Source organism: Oncorhynchus keta, chromosome 10, assembly GCF_023373465.1.
Source record: "Oncorhynchus keta strain PuntledgeMale-10-30-2019 chromosome 10, Oket_V2, whole genome shotgun sequence".
NCBI lineage: Eukaryota > Metazoa > Chordata > Actinopteri > Salmoniformes > Salmonidae > Oncorhynchus > Oncorhynchus keta.
This window is the reverse complement of record NC_068430.1, coordinates 25,485,289-25,506,655: the sequence shown is the minus strand read 5'-3', so window position 1 is coordinate 25,506,655 and position 21,367 is coordinate 25,485,289. Positions and strand designations below refer to the sequence as shown.

The window sequence follows — 21,367 nt, the reverse complement described above, 5'->3', positions numbered from 1 at the left end:
ACACATGGCCCAGTTCATGGGCGATAGTAAACGCAGTGCTGAGTCCATTGTCCTCACTAATACTGCAACTTCTGTATGGATCACACACTGTACCCAGCTCTGCAAGCCCTGCAGACCAAGAGTATAATCATCATCATATTTGTTATTAGAGCAATGTCATCACCTTCATCATCATTACATTGTCATTAGCACCCTAAAAAGCAGCATCATAATAAGTACATCAATATTATTATGAAACTGTCACCAATCAAACGTTATGTTGCAGTCTATATTGCATGTGTCTAGAGAGCTCCTCTTACCTAATGTGTCACACTTGTCCCGCGCTCGACAGATGTCCTGCCTGTGAAGAACACACAGATGGAAGTTATGTCACTGGTTTCACACCCCAGAATCCCATTGCACACCAGAGAATAAATAAAATACAACATATTACAGAGACTTCTGGGGGTAGCCCCAACCGTGGCTCGAAGCTAGGACTGTCAACACAACACTTTAGCCGTTACCCCGAGAGATGGTGATGAGAATGGCTGTGTCGTGTTAGCAGTGACAGCATACCTGGTGATGAGAATGGCTGTGTAGTGGTAGCAGTGACAGTGTATCTGGTGATGAGAATGGCTGTGTCGTGGTAGTAGTGACAGTGTATCTGGTGATGAGAATGGCTGTGTCGTGGTAGCAGTGACAGTGTACCTGGATATGAGAATGGCTATGTCGTGGTAGCTGTGACAGTGTACCTAGTGATGAGAATGGCTGTGTCGTGGTAGCAGTGACAGTGCACTTGGTGATGAGAATGGCTGTGTCGTGGTAGCAGTGACAGTGCACCTGGTGATGAGAATGGCTGTGTCGTGGTAGCTGTGACAGTGTACCTGGTGATGAGAATGGCTGTGTCGTGGTAGCAGTGACAGTGTACCTGGTGATGAGAATGGCTGTGTCGTGGTAGCAGTGACAGTGCACTTGGTGATGAGAATGGCTGTGTCGTGGTAGCAGTGACAGTGCACCTGGTGATGAGAATGGCTGTGTCGTGGTAGCTGTGACAGTGTACCTGGTGATGAGAATGGCTGTGTCGTGGTAGCAGTGACAGTGTACCTGGTGATGAGAATGGCTGTGTCGTGGTGGGAGTGATGGTTCTCATCTTGGTGATTTTGCCTCTGTTGCCAGATACAGAAGTTCTTTAAAGTGGTCTGTGCATTGAAGGAAATGGTAGGGCCATCCTACAGTAGAGAGAACAAGGGAGAGGTTTACAGTACTGTATTGTGCTTCTGGGGCTGATGAATGACTGCAATGCATTGTATTTCTCTGAAAAGGATTAGGATTAGAGTTAGTGTTGTAATCTTACCAGCTCATTGTTGATTATGACTAACTTCACAATCACAATGTTAATGAGATTTCCAATGCTAGGATCCTTGTAGATGGAAGACACCTGAAGGAAAAGATTATAGACAGAAAAATCTACCGTTTTTTTTTTTTACATCCAATACATTTCATTATCCAACATTCATCAAACCCTTTAGGAGTGTACTCAATCAGTGGTTCAGACATTCAAAATCAACATGCACTTTTAAGGGGAAGAAAACCTGGTCTCGTTGTCTTGTTTGAGAGGTGTATTATGGCTGCACTCAGATCCTGTAGCGAATGCAGACTGCCAAGATCAGAAGATAGGCCAGGCTAGCTACCCCCTAGGTTCTCAGCCATAGATTCCTGAGGAGGCCTTTATATGAAGTGGCCAGGAATATGCCATCTATGTGACATACCTGAGCTTATTTTTTCACTTTCATCAAAGCTGTCAGACAGGTAAACCTCATGCTGCCCCTCTCCTGACCGTTTGAACATGTTTGTTTACTCCTGCCATGGGCCTTACCTTCTGAGCCCTCCGCCTGCTGCCCATGGCCCGAGACACAACAGAATACAGCCACACTCCCCTACAATCAAAAAGGCTGGCTGGCCATTGGGAGGGTGGTTAACTGAGCAGAACTTACGATGGACATTAACGTGAGAATGTAGTGCTGAAGGTTGCTCCCGTGATGTTCCACCATCTTGCTGTCTGCCACCACCATGACTTCTACAAAGCGGGGATAGGAGAGGAAGCGCTTTGATCTCCTGTGAGGTCCTGAGTCACCGCTGCTTTCATTAGCCGGCCGTCTGCTGCTCTCTCTTTCTGATCTGGAGAGGGGATTGGCAGAGAGGCTCTCCAGGTCATTCAGCATGTCGCTGCTGTTGGCCATCGGACGTCTACTCACCTTGTCCCTGTTCCTCTTGTGTCTGTGTTTATGTCCTGGAAAAGAGATGGTCAGATGAAAATAATACTCTCAATATAAAACACAAGCTTATTCTACAAGCTTGTATGACAGGCTATTGCATTTATCAGAGAATAAACTGTCATTTTCTTCCTAGAAAGTAGGGTTTAGTGGTATCCGTTCCTGTCCCATACTGGGCTCTATTGTATTAACGGTAGTGCACACAAGGGGCGGTATTTCTTTCCAAGCATAATTTGTTTTGACGCACCAAAAAAATGTTAGCAGCAGGGATCTTGATACAAGCTTGATCTGACAAGCTAGCCCCTTAACTAGCAAGTTAGCAAACCAAATGCATAGCTGGAGCCCTGAGCAGGAGATAATTTATTTGACAAATCTTAGATAGTTAACCTATAGTCATAAGCAGTGGAGTAGCACGCATTCCCAGAGCTTTTTATGGCCACAATACATTTTTGATTTTTAAATCAATTGTTTTGACGGTATTGAAAACAATAACGTCAGTATTTCAAAGTACTCTATACAGTATATAGAGTATACCGCTCAAGCCTACTTGAAAGCACAGTTTTTCTGCTACTGCCAGGGGATGCTTGTGAATGCATACAAAGTGAATATGCTACTGCTGTTTGTATATTATTGCTGAATGAATGAGACAAAACAAATGTGTTGAGGGCCATGGGCCTGGAGAGAGAAGGAGTGGGGAGGAGAGGAGAGGAGGAGAGATGAGGGGGTGGGTTGCATTCACTTTAGGTAAGTCTGGCACTTGGCCAAGCACCAAAGATGGAGCAACGCCCCAACATCTCAAGGAGGAGCACCAAGGATGACTCAGGGTGACTTCTGAGTATGATTTTAATCTTGACATGACAACCAAATGTAATGGAGTAGCACAAATACCACTCCACTCTCCTTTTCGACCCAGTCTAGCACAAAAGTTTAGCTGTTTCTGCTACCCATGATTCTTATCAGACTGAAAGATATAACCTTTTTGAAAATCCAGAGCTACAAAGGGTCTTTGTAAAAGCTTGCACAATGTCTTATACAGTGCCTTGCAAAAGTATTCATCCCCCTTGAAGGTTTTCCTATTTTGTTGTATTACAACCTGTAATTTAAATATATTTTTATTTGAATTTCATGTAATGGACATACACAAAATAGTCCAAATTGGTTAAGTGAAATGAGAAAAAATAATTTTTTAAACCCCCTCGGAAAAGTGGTGGGTGCATATGTATTTACCCCCTTTGCAATGAAGCCCATAAATAAGATCTGGTGCAACCAATGACCTTCAGAAGTCACATAATTAGTTAAATAAAGTCCACCTGTGTGCAATAGTGTCACATGATCTCAGTACATAATACACCTGTTCTGAAAGGCCCCAGAGTCTGCAACATCACTAAGCAAGGGACACCTCCAAGCAAGCGGCACCATGAAGACCAAGGAGCTCTCCAAACAGGTCAGGGACAAAGTTGTGGAGTAGTACAGATCAGGGTTGGGTTATAAAAGAAATATCAGAAACTCTGAACATCCCAAGAGCACCATTAAATCCATTATAAACATTTTTAAAGAATATGGCACCACAACAAACCTGCCAAGAGAGTGCCGCCCACCAAAACTCATGGACCAGGCAAGAAGGGTATTGATCAGAGAGGCAACAAGGAGACCAAAGATAACCCTGAAGAAGCTGCAAGGCTCCACAGGGGAGATTGGAGTATCTGTCCATAGGACCATTTTAATCAGTACACTCCACAGAGCTGGGCTTTACAGGAGAGTGGCCAGAAAACAAATAAATACAGAAACACATTTGGTGTTCGCCAAAAGGCATGTGGGTGACTCTCCAAACATATGGAAGAAGGTACTCTGGTCAGATGATACTAAAATGAAGCTTTTTGGCCATCAAGGAAAAGATTATGTCTGGCGCAAACACAACACCTCTCATCACCCCGAGAACACCATCAGCAGGGATAGGGGAAACTGGTCAGAATTTAAGGAATGATGGATGGTGCTAAATACAGGGAAATTCTTGAGTGAAATCTGTTTCAGTCTTCCAGAGATTTGAGACTGGGACGGAGGTTCACCTTCCAGCAGGACAATGACCCTAAGCATACTGCTAAAGCAACACTTGAGTGGTTTAAGGGGAAACATTTAAATGTATTGGAATGGCCTCGTCATAGCCCAGACCTCAATCCAATTGAGAATCTGTGGTATGACTTAAAGATTGCTATACACCAGCGGAACCCATCTAACTTGAAGGAGCTGGAGCAGCTTTGCCTTGAAGAATGCGCAAAAATCCCAGTGGCTAGATGTTCCAAGCTTATAGAGACATACCCCAAGAGATTTGCAGCTGTAATTGCTGCAAAAGGTGGCTCTACAAAGTATTGACTTTGGGTGGGGGTGAATAGTTATGCATGCTCAAGTTTTCATTTTTTTTGGTCTTATTTCTTGTTTATTTCACAATAAAAAAACATGTTACATCGTCAAAATGGTAGGCATGTTGTGTAAATCAAATGATACAAACCCTCCCAAAAAAATCTATTTTAATTCAAGGTTGTAAGGCAACAAAATGTTTAAAATGCCAGTTGGGGGTAAATACTTTCGCAAGCCACTGTTTTCATCCCCACTTCTTCAAAATATATGAACTAAAATTAATTTTCAGGTCATAAAATCTGAGATGTAACCACACACACACACACACACACACACACACACACACACACACACACACACACACACACACACACACACACACACACACACACACACACACACACACACACACACACACACACACACACACACACACACACACACACACACAAACACACCTATGAGCAGTGAAATGTCTTGCATATTACTCAACATCCTTCAGATTTATTTTCATAGTAATTAAAACTTAAATGTTTGAAGTTGGCATCACTTTCCTACAATACAATTTACACAGTGTCTTCATGGTAGTGTGCCTATCGTGTTTTCTTATCAAATGATCACAGGAAGTACAAGAGTCAACAGGAACTTGTAGGAATAAACTGAGATTCGGCGATACTAGGAAGAACTTCCAAAATGGTTGTCCTGTGCATGAGGTGAAAAAGTACCCAGTTACAGGTAATGCACTTGAAAACTTGATTAACCTCTGACTTTTTGGACATACTGCTTTGTGTTGTGCATAGCATCTGCATACAACTCTGTGTAATCAGTTGTTCATGTTGTTCATGTGAAATTGCTGTGCCACAATGTGTTTGACTGAAGGATGGTGAGATCATAAGAATGACTGGTTACAGTTACATTGTCTTTCAGATACTGTATGTCAGTCGCTAAAGAACCACTCATAACTTCTTATATCTGCCCATGAAGGAACTTCACTGGACTTTATGCAAACTGGAAACCATATATCCTGAGGCTGCATTTATTGTAGCTGGGGATTTTAACAAAGCTAATTTGAGACAAGGCTACCTAAATTCTATCAGCATATCGATTGCTGTACACCAGCGAGTAACACGCTTGACCATTGCTACTCTAACTTCCACAATGCATACAAGGCCCTCCCCCACCCTCATTTTGGCAAATCTGACCATGACTCCATCTTGTTGCTCCCCTCCAATAGGTAGAAAATAAAACAGGAAGCGCCTGTGTTTAGGTCTATCCAACGCTGTTCTGATCAATCGGATTCCAGGCTTCAAGATTGCTTCGATCACGTTCCAGGTAGCCTCAGATAATAACATTGACGTATACGCCGCCTCGGTGAGCGAGTTTATAAGGAAGTGTATAGGAGATGTTGCACCCACTGTGACTTAAAACCGTGGATTGCATTCGCGCAAAACTGGAAGCAGGTACCACCGCATTTAATCACAGCAAGGCGACTGGAAATAAGGCAGAATACAAACAGTGTAGTTATTTCCTCCGTAAGGCAATGAAACAAGCAAATTGTATAGAGACAAAGTGGAGTCACAATTCAACGGCTCAAACACGAGACGTATGTGGCAGGATCTACAGAAAATCACGGATTACAAAAAGAAAACCAGCACCGTCGCGGACATCGACGTCTTGCATCCAGAAAAATGTCAAACGTATTTACGTGCATTGAGGACAGTGCAGTGCCACTGACTCGGTCCGCTGCCAAAGACTGTGGGCTCTCCTTCTCCGTGGTCGATGTGAGCAAAACATTTAAACATGTTCACCCTTGCAAGGTTGCCAGCTCAGACGGCATGTTTAGCTGCGTCCTCAGAGCATGTGCAGACCAGCTGGCTGGTGTGTTTCCGGACATATTCAATCAATCCCTATCCCAGTCTGCTGTCCCCACATGCTTCAAGATGGCCACCGTTGTTCCTGTTCCCAAGAAAGCTAAGGTAACTGAACTAAATGACAATCGCCCCGTAGCACTCACTTCTGTCATCATGAAGTGCTTTGAGAGACTAGTCAAGGATCATATCACCTCCACCCTACCTGATACCCTAGACCCACTTCAATTTGCTTACCGCCCCACAGACGATGCAATCGCCATCACACTGCACACTGCCCTATCCCATCTGGACAAGAGGAATACCTATGTAAGAATGCTGTTCATTGACTACAGCTCAGCATTCAACACCATAGTACCCTCCAAACTCATCATTAATCTTGAGACCCTGGGTCTTGACCCCGCCCTGTGCAACTGGGTCCTGGACTTCCTGACGGGCCACCCCCAGGTGGTGAAGGTAGGAAGCAACATCTCCACTCCGCTGATCCTCAACATTGGGGCCCCACAAGGGTGCATTCTCAGCCCCCTCCTGTACTCCCTGTTCACCCATGACTGCATGGCCATGCACGCCTCTAACTCAATCATCAAGTTTGCAGACGACACACCAGTGGTACGCTTGATGACCAACAATGACAAGACAGCCTACAGGAAGGAGGTGAGGGTCCTTGGAGTGTGGTGTCAGGAAAATAACTTCTCACTCAATAGCAGCAAAACAAAAGAGATGATCATGGACTTCAGGAAACAGCAAAGGGAGCACCCCTCTATCCACATCGACGGGACAGCAGTGGAGAAGTTGTAAAGTTTTAAGTTCCTCGGTGTACATATCACCAACAAACTGAAATGGTCCACACACAGTGTGGTGAAGAAGGTGCAACAGTGCCTCTTCAACCTCAGGAGGCTGAAAAAATGTGGCTTGTCACCTGAAAACCCTCACTATCTTATACAGGTGCACAATTGAGAGCATTCTGTCGGGCTGTATCACCGCCTGGTACGGCAACTGCACCGACCACAACCGCATTGGCTCTCCAGAGGGTGGTGCGGTCTGCACAACGCATCACCGGGGGCAAACTACCTGCCCTTCAGGACACCTACAACACCGATGTCACAGAAAGGCAAAAAAGATCATCAAGGACAATAATCACCCGAGCCACTGCCTGTTCACCCCGTTTCCATCCAGAAGGTGAGGTCAGTACAAGTGCATCAAAGCTGGGACAGAGAGATAAACATCTTCCATCTCAAGGCCATCAGATTGTTAAACAGTCACCAGTAGCACAGACAGGCGGCTGCCTACCTACAGACTTGATATCATTGGCCACGTTAATAAATGGAACACTAGTCACATTAATAATGCCACTTTAAGAATGTTTACATATCTCGCATTACTCATCTCATATGTATATAATGTATACTGTATCCTTCACTATCTATTATTTACTATCTATTGCCGCTCTGTCACTGCTCATCCATATATTTTATACTTACATATTCTTATCCCATTTCTTTACTAGATTGTGTGTATTAGGTTTTGTTGTGTAATTTTTTAGATATTAGGTTTTGTTGTGGAATTGTTAGATTTTACCTGCTGCACCGTCGGATCTAGAAGCATAAGCATTTCGCTACACTCACAATAACATCTGCATGTGACCAATAAGATTTGATTTACAACATTCATTCACAACTTCAAACAGTTTTTACTGTGTTTCCTCAGTTCTATGAGCAAAATGATGCCACTGCTTTACACCAAAGTCTAAACAAGCACAGTAGTATGGTCATTGGTCATGACTGTAATTGTAAAATGACTATAATACGTTCCTATTGCGAATCATAGTTTTGGTATATAATACTGTAATTGAGAGACAATGATTATCCTTCCTTGCTTATGTCTGTGTGAACTTGTTAGTCTGGATAACGAGGGGTGTGTTATCAGGCAGACTGAGACACACACATACACATTTGTTTACACATTTAGCAGCTCTAAATAGGGAGTCCCATCCTCTCTCTTCTCCTCTCCACTCAGAGCCATCAGACACCAGGTGAAGGTTGAGTCTGTCAGCTGATCAAATGGCTTACGTAATGAAATTGACTCAGCTCTCTCGTGCTCTCTCTCTCAAAAAAAGCATCAGAACAAAAATCTCCATCGCATCTCTCCTCTAATCATTTCATTGTACCTGATGTGTCACAAGCAGTGTCCTCCCTGGCTGCCTCTTTCTTGGAGGCCTTCTTCCTGTACACAATATGAGGTTTGGTGTGTTCTTCTTCATAGTGTTCTCCATTGTAGCTGTGAAGGGGCTCCACAAAAAACTCCCCTTCTGGTGACCTGAAAGTGCCAAGCTGAGGGGGATAAAAAAGGAGGAATCAGAATTGTTTGAAATAACTGCAGTAACATTGGAGCGTGGATTCGTACTGCATGGACACAGTCCAAAGCAAAGATTAGTTGAAATGCTCCTTGCCAGGGCCCTATTGGCTAGGCTTTTTTTTACAAAGCTATTCATTTGATGAGAATGTGTTGAAATTCATGTATTTGCATGCATATTAGTAAAATGGTCCCTGAAAAAGATAGGCATCATAGGCCTCATTCTTCTCCTTTTCCCTATCAGAAAACAATGCAACTATTTTGGTTTGTTTCTTGGCACAGTTGGTAGACTTGGTGGAAGCCTTGTTGCATTTCACAAAGCACAGGCTGCACTACTAGCGAACTTGGAGGTCAAAGATACACCAGACAAGCAAAGTACAAAGCTAAGCAATGTGGAAACAGCACTCATTTCTAATTTAGATTGAGTTGGACAATGCTGCACTGGGTAATGCTACCAACCAATAGGGTGGCCCAGAGTGAACCTTATTCTCCATGAAAATGCATTTCATTGTTTATGTATGAGATTGAAACCACCTCAAATTAGGGAAAAAGGAATCTCATAAATATACTGTAGTTATGCTAAATGTAATGACCATCGGGAATATTCACCATTGTGCTCACATGCAAACAAGATACTGTATAACGACAACACTAAGTATTGATGTAGTTGTGGGAGCCACTCTCATTATGACGGATGATGATGACTCATGTAATATTAAAATGCAAAGTGGAATTGAAATGAGAAAGTGGTTTATTCATGGTAGGTGGATATGATTCATAATTGATCAGTGTGCATATATCTACTTCTGACTGTTTCCCTGTGACTAGGTCCAGAGCAACTTACAAGACTTGGATGTATGTATTAATACACTATAAATGCTTAATCATTTTCACCTGTTAACAGTGCATTTTATTGGCTTGAATCACACCCAGACCAACATTAACTTAGCTTTCTTTCAATGTGAAATGATATCCACAAGCATACCAACTAGGCCTACGGTGCAGGCAAGCCACATTTCTTTGATTTGTGATGACCTCAATGATGTTCACATCAGGCAGTTAGTTAATAACTGTTATCAATCTGTAAGTATCCCAAGGGGACTTCTCCTCAGTGGTGTAAAGTACTTAAGTAAAAATACTTTAAAGTACTACTTAAGTCGTTTTGGGCGGTATTTGTACTTTACTTTACTATTTATATTTTTGACTACTTTTACTTTTACTTCACTACATTCCTAAAGAAAATTCTGTACCTTTTACTCCATGTATTTTCCCCTGACACCCAAATGTACTCATTACATTTTGAATGCTTAGCAGGACAGAAAAATTGTCCAATACACGCACTTATCAAGAAAACATCCCTGGTCATCCCTACTGCCTCTGATCTGGCAGACTCACTAAACATGCATGCTTTGTTGGTAATTAAATACAAAAATAAAATGGTGCCTTCTGGTTTGCTTAATATAAGGAATTTTGAATAATGTGTACTTTTACTTTTGTACTTAAGTATATTTGGGGAATTACATTTACTTTTGATACTTAGGTATACTTAAAACCAATATATATAATTTTTAATCAGCCTTTATGTAACTAGGCAAATCAGTTAAGAACAAATTCGTATTTATAATGATGGCCTTTTAGACTTTTACTCAATTTGTATATTACTGGGTGACTTTCATTTTTACTTGAGTAATTTTCTATGAAGGTATCTTTACTTTTACTCAAGTATAACAAATGGGAGTTTGCATGGAGTTTATGTTCGGAGTCGGACTGAATCGTGATGACGTCAGCACCCCTGGCGCTCCCTCTTCACTATTGTGCGTAGGACGTCACCAGCGACCGTAGGAGGATGCATGAAGGGTGAATGATGGATGCAGTGGATGAACACAAGAGAGAGGACTTCTATGCTCGATGTTATTTATCTATGCAGCTCGTTTTAGATTGTCAGGGATACAAGAGCTAACATAATGCCTTATTCTTACTAACAGTCACCGATTGCATGTTGAACACAAATCCACAAAACTGGACAGGCACGCTTTGTACAGAAGTAGAAATGCACTCCGTTGCCAGGGAAATGTTCTCATGTTGCCATAGTATTATTATGTGAACAGCTGCATAGTAAACAATTGGCATTACAGTATCATATCTAGTCATACAACATGTGCGCCATAGTGCAGACTAGAGAAACATTCTAGCACACTGTATCAAGGGAGGGCAAATCAAAGTGCTTGGACTCACCAATCCAGAGCAGAGACTGATGACTGCGGTGTGCTCCGTTTCAGCATTCACATGTCCTTTAAAGAAGCAATGCTGATACTCCGTATCCTCCTCCGCCTCCACCCCCGGTGTGAAATCCGTGATGTTACTATCGGTAAGTGCTCCTAGTACTGTCACAGTGTATAGCGGAGCAATAAATCCGGACTCGAGTGTCAGGTTGAGGTGATAGCTCTGTCCGAAAGCAGATATTTTGTAATGGATTGTTCGAGAGTCCCATTGATCAGAGGAGTTGCCATGGATATCGTGCACACTCCGCCGTTTCCTTTTGAAGTGCACACTCGTGGGAAAATTGTCACCGGCTTCATTCACTCGCGCCGGAGTCACAATCTCGTATGCGCCAAGCTGCTCGGACACTTTAGCTGGTGAAGAAAGCCATGGTATAACGGCTGTAGCATAAGCAATGATAATAAATAATAATAATAATAACAATAATAATAATACTGTTATATGAGTTAATTACGTTTGCCCTGTGAAATGAAGCCATTCAAGAAACATAAGATCATTCATTATACATGTATTGTAAGTCATGTGCTTTGCTGATCCTGAAAAAAGTCATTCATTCTCCATCAGCCGGTTACAAAATAACACATCACAGGGTAAAAATGTTTTTGGGGCAGGTCGAAATACTTTACCTTTTCTTGAATTCAATAGCGATTTCTCCGTTGATAACACTACATTCAAACCGTCAGGGAGAAATAGCAGAAACCCTAGTCCCCAAAACAGCACATGCATGATTGTCCACGTTAAGTAGAGAGCAGCACCCCCGAATACAAGTATTCCTCTTGCACACAGCTGCTCCGGTCTCTCGGGCTTTCCAACGTATTCCAACTCTCAAGTGCTTGTGCATCTGCCACATCCAAATCGACTATGATTGACTCTTGGTTGCTGGGGGGGTTCTCACCGGTAACGTGCGTTGGGTCGTGAGCGGTTCGCGGATCCCCTGGCGAACATGCATACTGCAGAGAGAGGGGCCGGTTGTAGGCTACAGACAGACAACTATGGTGGGCTACACTGCAGGCACCAGACTGCCGATGTTGGGGCGGGTTTAGTGAAAAGGTAGGCTACATTACTGGAGCACGCCCCTCAACCAAGCCACTCCCGTTTCTTAGAGAGTGACTTGACAGACATAATTGACTTATTATTGTGGTATCACTGCAATTACTTGAGAAACATCTTCAATTATGATTGCTGGCGGTGGTGTTGCAGTTCTCCATGAAGAAACCATGAAGGCAGTAGCTGGATAAGCAATGAGAAATGTCAACATTCGAGTTAAAAATACATTATAATGGCATAATTGACTGTTACTTTACTTTATTAGGCTACATCCTCCTCCTGACATTAGCCTACATTGGGTCCTTTGTATAGACACCGCAGTTAAGCTCAAAGGGCTTCAAGCTACTCCACATGAAGCCTACTCGGGCTATTCTACCTCACTCACTGTGTCTTCACAAATGAGGATTGGGGATCTTTACATTTAGAATTGAAAGTGAGTTCTTTAAATGTCTTCCCCAACTCTCTCTCTCTCACACACACACACACACACACACACACACACACACACACACACACACACACACACACACACACACACACACACACACACACACACACACACACACACACACACACACACACACACACACACACACACACACATAGATATCATCATATTATGCAAAGACACAGTTTGTTCTTCAACATTATCATACGTGAAAGATAAGTAGCCTAGAAGACTCTGTCAATAAAATAGGATATGAAGAAATATGTTTTCACCAGGCAGTCATATTCTTGAGATTAAAACTAGTCTAAATATCCTTGTTACAACACAAACCAGGGCTAGAAGTACGCATTTCACTGGTCGTCTCCTCAGAGACCTTACGTAGTGATAAATGTTAGCAGGTGGGACGTTACAGCTCATTTCTTTGGTACAATCAACACAAATGACCATTAGAACCATTAACATGGTTTGCAGGTGCCCATCTATGTCACACCCTGACCTTAGAGAGCCATTTTATTTCTCTATTTGGTGAGGTCAGGGTGTGATGTGGGGTGGGCATTCTATGTTTTATATTTCTTTGGGTTTGGCCGAGTGTGGTTCCCAATCAGATGCAGCTGTCTATCGTTGTCTATGATTGGGAATCATACTTAGGTAGCCTGTTTTCCCACCGATGTTGTGGGATCTTGTTTTTTTGTTAGCTCTGTGAAGCCGGCAGAACGTGACATTCATTATTCCTTTTGTTGTTTTTGTTTGGTGTTCTGAGTATTAAAGATCATGAACACTTACCACGCTGCACCTTGGTCTACTTCTTCAGACGAACGTTACAACCTAAAACAATAGCCCCATAGGAAATGGATGTGGTAGGCTCAGAAAAACACACATTATAGCAAGGGATTTTTAGATTGAAAACAGGCAAACAAAATTATGATAGCCAACTAGCTTGTACAAGTTCAAGCCTATATTGATTCATTTTATAAATCATTACTTGTTGTCTTCTAAATGATGACAAAATCTGTTTAATAATCTGACTCAATAGATCTCAACTTCCATCATCAGATACTATAGATACATTAGATACATGCTTTGTTAAGCCAATCTGGGACCAAAGTCCTTTACATGTACATAAACTCAGAAAAAAAAGAAACGTCTCTTTTTCAGGACACTTTCTTTCAAAGATAATTCGTAAAAATCCAAATAGCTTCACAGATTCATTGGAAAGGATTTAAACACTGTTTGCCATGCTTGTTCAATGAATCATAAACAATTAATGAACATGCACCTGAGGAACGGTCGTTAAGACACTAACAGCTAACAGGCAATTAAGGTCACAGTTATGAAAACTTAAGGACCCTAAGGAGACCATTCTATTGACTCTGAAAAACTCCAAAAGAAAGATGCCCGGTGTCCCTGCTCATCTGCGTGAACATGCCTTAGGCATGCTGCAAGGAGGCATGAGGACCGCAGATGTGGCCAGGGCAATAAATTACAATGTCCGTACTGTGAGACGCTTAAGACAGCGCTACAGGAAGACAGGACGGACAGCTGATCGTCCTCGCAGTGGCAGACTACGTGTAACAACACCTGCACAGGATCGATACATCCAAACATCACACCTGCGGGACGCACAATCCCTCCATCAGCGCTCAGACTGTCTGCAAAATAGGCTGAGAAAGGCTGGACTGAGGGCTTGTAGACCTGTTGTAAGGCAGGTCCTTACCAGACATCACTGGCAACAACACCTATGGGAACAAACCCACCGTCACTGAACCAGACAGGACTGGCAAAAAGTGCTCTTCACTGACGAGTCACGGTTTTGTCTCACCAGGGTTGATGGTCGGATTTGCGTTTATCGTCGAAGGAATGAGCATTACACCAAAGTCTGACCAAGTCTGTACCATGGAGCGGGATCGATTTGGAGGTGGAGTGTCCGTCATGGTCTGGGGCTGTGTGTCACAGCATCATCGGACTGAGCTTGTTGCTATTGCAGGCAATCTCACCTCTGTGCGTTACAGAGAAGACATCCTCGTCCCTCATGTGGTACCCTTCCTGCAGGCTCATCCTGATATGACCCTCCAGCATGACAATACCACCAGCCATACTGCTCGTCCTGTGCATGATTTCCTGCTAGACAGGAATGTTCTGCCATGGCCAGTGAAGAGCGGATTTCAATCCCATTGAGCACATCTGGGACTTGTTGGATCGGTGGGTGAGGGCTAGGGTCATTCCACCCAGAAATGTCTGGGAACTTGCAGGTGCCTTGGTGGAAGAGTGGGGTAACATCTCACAGCAAGAACTGGCAAATCTGGTGCTGTCCATGAGGAGGAGATGCACTGCAGTACTTAATGCAGCTGGTTCAGGTTGTCTCAGTTGTTGGATCTTGTTATGTTCATACAAATATTTACATATGTTAAGTTTGCTGGAAATAAATGCAGTTGACAGTGAGAGGACGTTTCTTTTTTTGCTGTTGTTAACGTCAGATTTTTTTTTTTCAATTTAAAGTTTTATTAAGTTTTCTTGTTTTTCAATCAACCAACAAAACACATTCCACATTCACAGATGTGACAGGCTTAAAAAAAAAGTTTAAAAAAAATAATACATTTGAAAAAATAAAAAATAAAAATACAATTAAAATATGTATTTTTCTTAATCTATTTATTTTCCTTGGTGCATATATATATACACATACATATATACATACGTACATACGTACATACATACATACATACATACATACATACACATACACACACACACACACACACACACACACACACACACACACACACACACACACACACACACACACACACACACACACACACACACACACACACACACACACACACACACACACACACACACACGCACACGTACATGTACTCAAAAACGAAATTAAAATAAAAACACACAAAAAAAACATATAACACTTGCAGCAGCACTATCAAGGTTCTTATCAGCTATTTCAAGCATTCGCTGAGACGACGGGCCAATAATTTGTTTTTAGGTTTTACAGTACCTTACACAACATGTATCTGCGCATTTCCCTAGTCACCCCGTTCACTCTGTCCAGTTTGAAATATAGTTGAATAGTGGAGACCAGAGTCTATCAAACTTGGGCTGTCTCTTGTGGAGGTCATAAGTGAGCTTTTCAAGAGGAAGAAAATCAACAATCTGGTCAATCCACATTTTAAATGTAGGAGGGGTATTAGAGGCCCACAATAGAAGAATGCATTTCTTAGCAAAGTATGTAATAGTCATAAGCAAATTTTCTCTGTCAGGATCAAGAACAAAGTCCTGCTGGGCATTAAGAAGGTAGATACATGGGGTCATATCAAACTGTACCTCTAGTATTTTCTGTGCCGCAGTATTGCCAGAATCTGGCAATCTCTCTACAGCTCCAAAATACATGCATATAAGTTCCACTTTCAGAGGTACATATTTTACAGTTAGGAGACATATCTGTTTTCATTCTATGGAGTCTCAAAGGAGTATAGTAAAATTTGTACAAAAATTTGTAATTAATTTGTAATTTTTTCATTTTTACATTGGTAGAGGAGCAGTATACCCTGTCGCAAACCTCCGCCCATAACTCATCACTGATAGTCAGACCAAGGTCCTTTTCCCAGATTATTTTCAAAGGAGTAGAGGAGCTTCCTTTCTCAGAAAGGAGTCTATAGATGTAAGATATTTTGCCTTTAATGGATTGTGCTGTGACAAGAAGGGTTTCAACTTCATTCAACTGAGTTCTAAACCTCCTCTTGGAGATAAATGAGGAAATTACATGTCTAATTTGAAGATATTTAAAAAAAAAAATGGGATCTTGGTACATCGAATTCACTGCAGAGCTCTTGAAAGGATTTCAGTGTAGTGGTTTTCTGATGAAATAGGTCTGAAAAGGTCCTGATTCCTAGAGTATGCCAAAGATTAAAGTTGGCATCCCTCAGGGCTTTTGGCAAGTCTGGGTTGCCTACTATAGGCGAGTGAGAACATATTTGGGAGGAAATGCCCAGGTATTTCTTCCCTCCACGCTAGTAGGGTGCTGTAAATCACAAAGGTTTTGGCTATGTTGCCCACTTCACTAAAGTTATTAATGAATATAATTGAGCTTAAGGGCAATGAACCACAGGATTGGGCTTCTATCTGAATCCACGTTGACTCTTGTCTGTTTGTGATCCATGTTAGCATGTTGCGGATTTGGGCAGACCAGTAGTACAATTGAAGGGAGGGAAGGGCAAGACCACCCTTAGATTCAGGTTTCGATAGAGTGGAAAACTTGATCCTAGGTTTTTTATTGCCCCATATAAATTTGTTGATGCTTTGGCTAGTTGTTTTGAAGAAGGAAACTGGGAGATAGCATGGGAGCATCTGAAATAAGTAGTTCAGTCTAGGGAGGACTTTCATACGGATTACATTAATTATTCCTACTAAGCTAATTGGGAGGGAGATCCAGGTTTGGAGATCATTCTTGATTCGATCCAGGAGTGGAAGATAATTTTCCTTAAAAAGGCTATTCAGATCTGGTGTTATGAAGATCCCGAGGTATTGAAACCCCTGTGTTTTCCATTGGAAAGGACAAAGTGTCTTCATAGAGCTGGTGAGTGTAATATTGAGAGGGCAGACAGTGGATTTGTTAAAATTGATCTTATTAACTTGCCATACTGAGCAATTGTGTCTAAAATGAGAGGGAGGGATTTCTCAGGGTTGGATATGTAGAGCAAGACATCATCCGCGTAAAGCGAAATCTTGTGCTGCAGGCCGCCTGCAGAAACACCCATAATACTTGGATTGTTCCTTATCAGCTCTGCCAGAGGCTCCGCCCCCAACAAGTAGAGCAGTGGGGACAGTGAGCACCCTTGTCTTATGCCCCGTTCCAGAGGGAATCTGTCCGAGTTCAGTCCATTAGTAATCACCATGGCATTTGGATGAGAGTATAGTGATTTGATCAATTTAATCAAATTTGGGCCCATATTGAACTTTTCTAAGACTGAAAACAGAAAGCTCCACTCCATCCTGTCAAACGCCTTCTCAGCATCCAGTGAAGCCAGCAGGACAGGGGTCTTCTGTGCGTTTACTTGATCAATAATATCAAAAAGATGGCGAATGTTATCAGAAGAGTATCTGTCTCTAATAAATCCAGTTTGGTCCACTTTTATTATTTTGGGAAGAAGAGTGTTTAGTCTTTTGGCGAGCAATTTGGTAATTATTTTATAGTCGAAATCCAACAAGCTTATGGGCCGGAAGGACGAGCAGGATAGGGGGTCCTTGTCCTTTTTTAGCAACACTGTAATGCGAGCTGTGTGCATTGAGTCTGGGAGAACTCTGTTTTTGCAAAAATCCTCCAGCATTGGCATGAAGATAGGGCTGAGCTGGGGCCAAAAAGCTTTGTAGAACTCTGTGGGGAATCCATCTGGGCCTGGGGACTTATTAGGTGGCATGGAGGTAATTGCCTCCAGGATCTCCTCAGGAGTTAAGGGGGAGTTGAGATCTTCTTGGTCGGTCTCTGATAGTTTAGGTAGCGAGATTCCCTCTAGGAAAGAGTGGAGTTCTGCCTCCGTGTGTTTTCTCTCAGAGGTATATAGTTTGCAGTAAAAATCATGAAAAGTTCAATTGATCTTTTTTGGGTCATATGTGACCTCGTCCTCTGCTGTTCGGATAGCCATGATTGTACGCTCTGACTGCTCCTTTTTTAATTGGTAAGCAAGCAATCTACTGGGCCTATTGCTATACTCATGGTATTTCTGTTTAGTAAAGATTTTTTTTAAAGTTATCTCCCGAGTGTAGTCCAAATTCAGTTTGGCTTTGGCTGCTTTAAGATGACTCCAGGAGGTGCTGTCTAGGGATTGTTTATGTATTTTTTCACAGCATTCCAGCTCCCTCTCAAGATCTAGCCTGTGTGCTTCCATTGCTTTTTTCTTAGAGGAAGCATATGCAATTAGATGACCTCTTAGTGTGGCTTTAGCAGCGTCCCACATTGTGGCCGGAGAAACAGGAGAATCTTTATTGTCTTGTGTGTAGTTGTCTATCCATGTAGTTACCAATGTATGGAACACGTCATTTGATAGCATGGAGGTGTTGAATTTCCAGCTCTTTGACCTCGGGATGTTTTTGCAGAGGTCAAAGCGGAGGTGGACAAAGGCGTGATCTGAAAGTGCTATGGGTCCGATTGTACAAGTGGCTGAATTTATGAAACTCTTTGGGATAAAAATGTAATCTATACGGGAGTAGGTGTTATGGACATTAGAGTAGTATGTATAGTCCATATATGAGCTATTAGTCTCTCTCCAGATATCTATCAGTCCCATCTCTTTAGTAAGAGAGTTCAACATCTTTGCAGATCTAGGATTTGTGGTGGGGACTTGAGATGATTTGTCTAGGGTTGGGTTAAGGGTACAATTAAAATCTCCGGCCACCACGCCAAAGGAGACACAATGCTAATTGAACAGGGTTATACTTTTTGACATGAAGGCAGGAGTATCTGTGTTAGGGGCGTACATGTTTAATATAGTAATTGGTTGACCATATAGTGACCCAGTTATCAAAATAAATCTCCCCTCCGGATCAGATATGTTTTTGTCAATTATGAATGGAACATTTTTATGGATAAGTATGGCTGTGCCTCTACTGTTTGCTTTGAAAGATGAGAAATACACCTGTCCCACCCAAGCTCTGCGGAGTTTGGCATGTTCAGCATCACAGAGGTGTGTCAACGACAGATTTTTAAAAATACTTACAATCTCTCTAAACATGCAGTAGTAAGACAGGAACCATGACCCCTCTAGATCTTCTTGCTGTGTTGGACTTATGAACAGACAGTAAAACACACTATTATTAAAATGCACTGTGGGCCCAGTACAGTGGTGGATCCTACATCCAGTAACATTAACCCCTTTAAATGTAATCCATCAGTTACACTTATCCCTTTCCCAGAACTCTCCATAAACCTTTCTACAACAGGGGTCATGGTGAAGATAGAAATATCTATATTGCCACAAGGCATCACATTCAGCTTTAAATACAATGGTGGTGGTGCAGTTGACTTGGTGGTTGGTAGTTGACTTGGTGATTGGCAATTGACTTGGTCATTGGTAGTTGACTTGGTGGTTTGCAGTTGACTTTGTGGTTGGAAGTTGACTTTGTGGTTGACAGTTGACTTGGTGGTTGGTAGTTGACTTGGTGGTTGGCAGTTGACTTGGTTGTTGACAGTTGACCTGGTGGTAGGCAGTTTTTGTATTTGCATTTATTAGGGATCCCCATTAGCTGATGCTGATGCTGATTCTACTGATTCAGTTACCTGATGTGGAATAGAGTTCCATGTAGTCATGGTTCTATGTAGTACTGTGCACCTCCCATAGTCTGTTCTGGACTTGGGGACTGTGATTATGGACAGACTTCTCCCCATCTTAGCTACTGTTGTATCAATATTTTTTTAGCATGACAGTTCACAATCCAGGGTTACTTCAAGCAGTTGAGTCACCTCAACTTGCTAAATTTCCTAATTATTTATAATGAGACATAGTTGAGGTTTAGCGTTTAGTGAATGATTTGTCCCAAATACAATGCTTATAGTTTTTTTAAAATATTTAGGACTGCCTTATTCCTTGCTACCCATTCCAAAACTAACTGCAGCTTTTGTTAAGTGGTGCAGTCATTTCAGTAGCTGTAGTAGCTGACGTGTATAATGTTGAGTCATCCGCATACATAGACACACTGGCCTTTACTCAAAGCCAGTGGGATGTCATTAGTAAAGTTTGAAAAAAGCAAGGGGCCTAAACAGCTACCCTGGGGAATTCCTGATTGTACCTGGATTATGTTTTAGAGGCTTCCATTAAGGAACAGCCTCTGTGTTCTGTTAGACAAGTAACTTTTTATCCACATTATAGCAGGGGGTGTAAATCCATAACACGTATATTTTTCCAGCAGCAGATTATGATCGATAATGTGAAAAGCTGCAATGAAGTCTAACAGGTTGACTTGGTGGTTGGTAGTTGACTTGGTGGTTAGTAGTTGACTTGGTGGTTAGTAGTTGACTTGGTGGTTGGCAGTTGACCTGGTGGTTGGTAGTTGACCTGGTGGTTGGCAGTTGACTTGGTGGTTGTTAGTTAACTTGGTGGTTGGTAGTTGACTTGGTGGTTGGCAGTTGACCTGGTGGTTGGTAGTTGACCTGGTGGTTGGTAGTTGACTTGGTGGTTGGTAGTTGACTTGGTGGTTGGTAGTTGACTTGGGGGTTGGCAGTTGACTTGGTGGTTGGTAGTTGACTTGGTGGTTGGCAGTTGACCTGGTGGTTGGCAGTTGACTTGGTGGTTGGTCGTTGACCTGGTGGTTGGTAGTTGACTTGGTGGTTGGTAGTTGACTTGGTGGTTGGTAGTTGACTTGGGGGTTGGCAGTTGACTTGGTGGTTGGTAGTTGACTTGGGGGTTGGCAGTTGACTTGGTGGTTGGTAGTTTACCTGGTAGTTGGTAGTTGACTTGGTGTTTGGTAGTTGCCTTGGTGGTTGGCAGTTTACTTATTGTAAAGTGGGATTTTGTTTTTTTTCATTGTGCTGTTCTGAAGAGGCTGTTCAGTTATTCTCAATGCACAGTCAGTGGACAGTCACTGAGGTCAATGGAGCCTGGCCTGGCGTGCAGGGACAGTAACAGGCATCTGACAGCATACAGAGGGCAGCCTCCTCATGACAGTGTAAACTTCACTTCCCCTCCAGTTCTGATGACAGGCGATAAGTACTGGAAAGCTTGAATGGTGGCTAAATCCTGGCCTGGGGTTTCAAAGAA

General features: G+C 42.4%; 1 protein-coding gene across 1 annotated transcript in view; it reads right to left on the bottom strand.

Moving 5' to 3' along the window:
* LOC118388427 (A disintegrin and metalloproteinase with thrombospondin motifs 9-like) overlaps window positions 1-12,119 on the bottom strand; it is a 49,027-nt gene extending 36,908 nt beyond the window's left edge. Inside the window, exons 1-8 of the mRNA XM_035777502.2 lie at window positions 11,734-12,119; window positions 11,063-11,460; window positions 8,643-8,805; window positions 1,974-2,269; window positions 1,334-1,417; window positions 1,084-1,208; window positions 300-340; window positions 3-108 (exon numbers count right to left, since the gene is read on the bottom strand). Coding sequence (XP_035633395.1) covers window positions 3-108; window positions 300-340; window positions 1,084-1,208; window positions 1,334-1,417; window positions 1,974-2,269; window positions 8,643-8,805; window positions 11,063-11,460; window positions 11,734-11,833 — 1,313 coding nt within the window. The 5' untranslated portion in view covers window positions 11,834-12,119. The remainder of the gene's footprint in view (window positions 1-2; window positions 109-299; window positions 341-1,083; window positions 1,209-1,333; window positions 1,418-1,973; window positions 2,270-8,642; window positions 8,806-11,062; window positions 11,461-11,733) is intronic.
* Window positions 12,120-21,367: the final 9,248 nt, after the last annotated feature.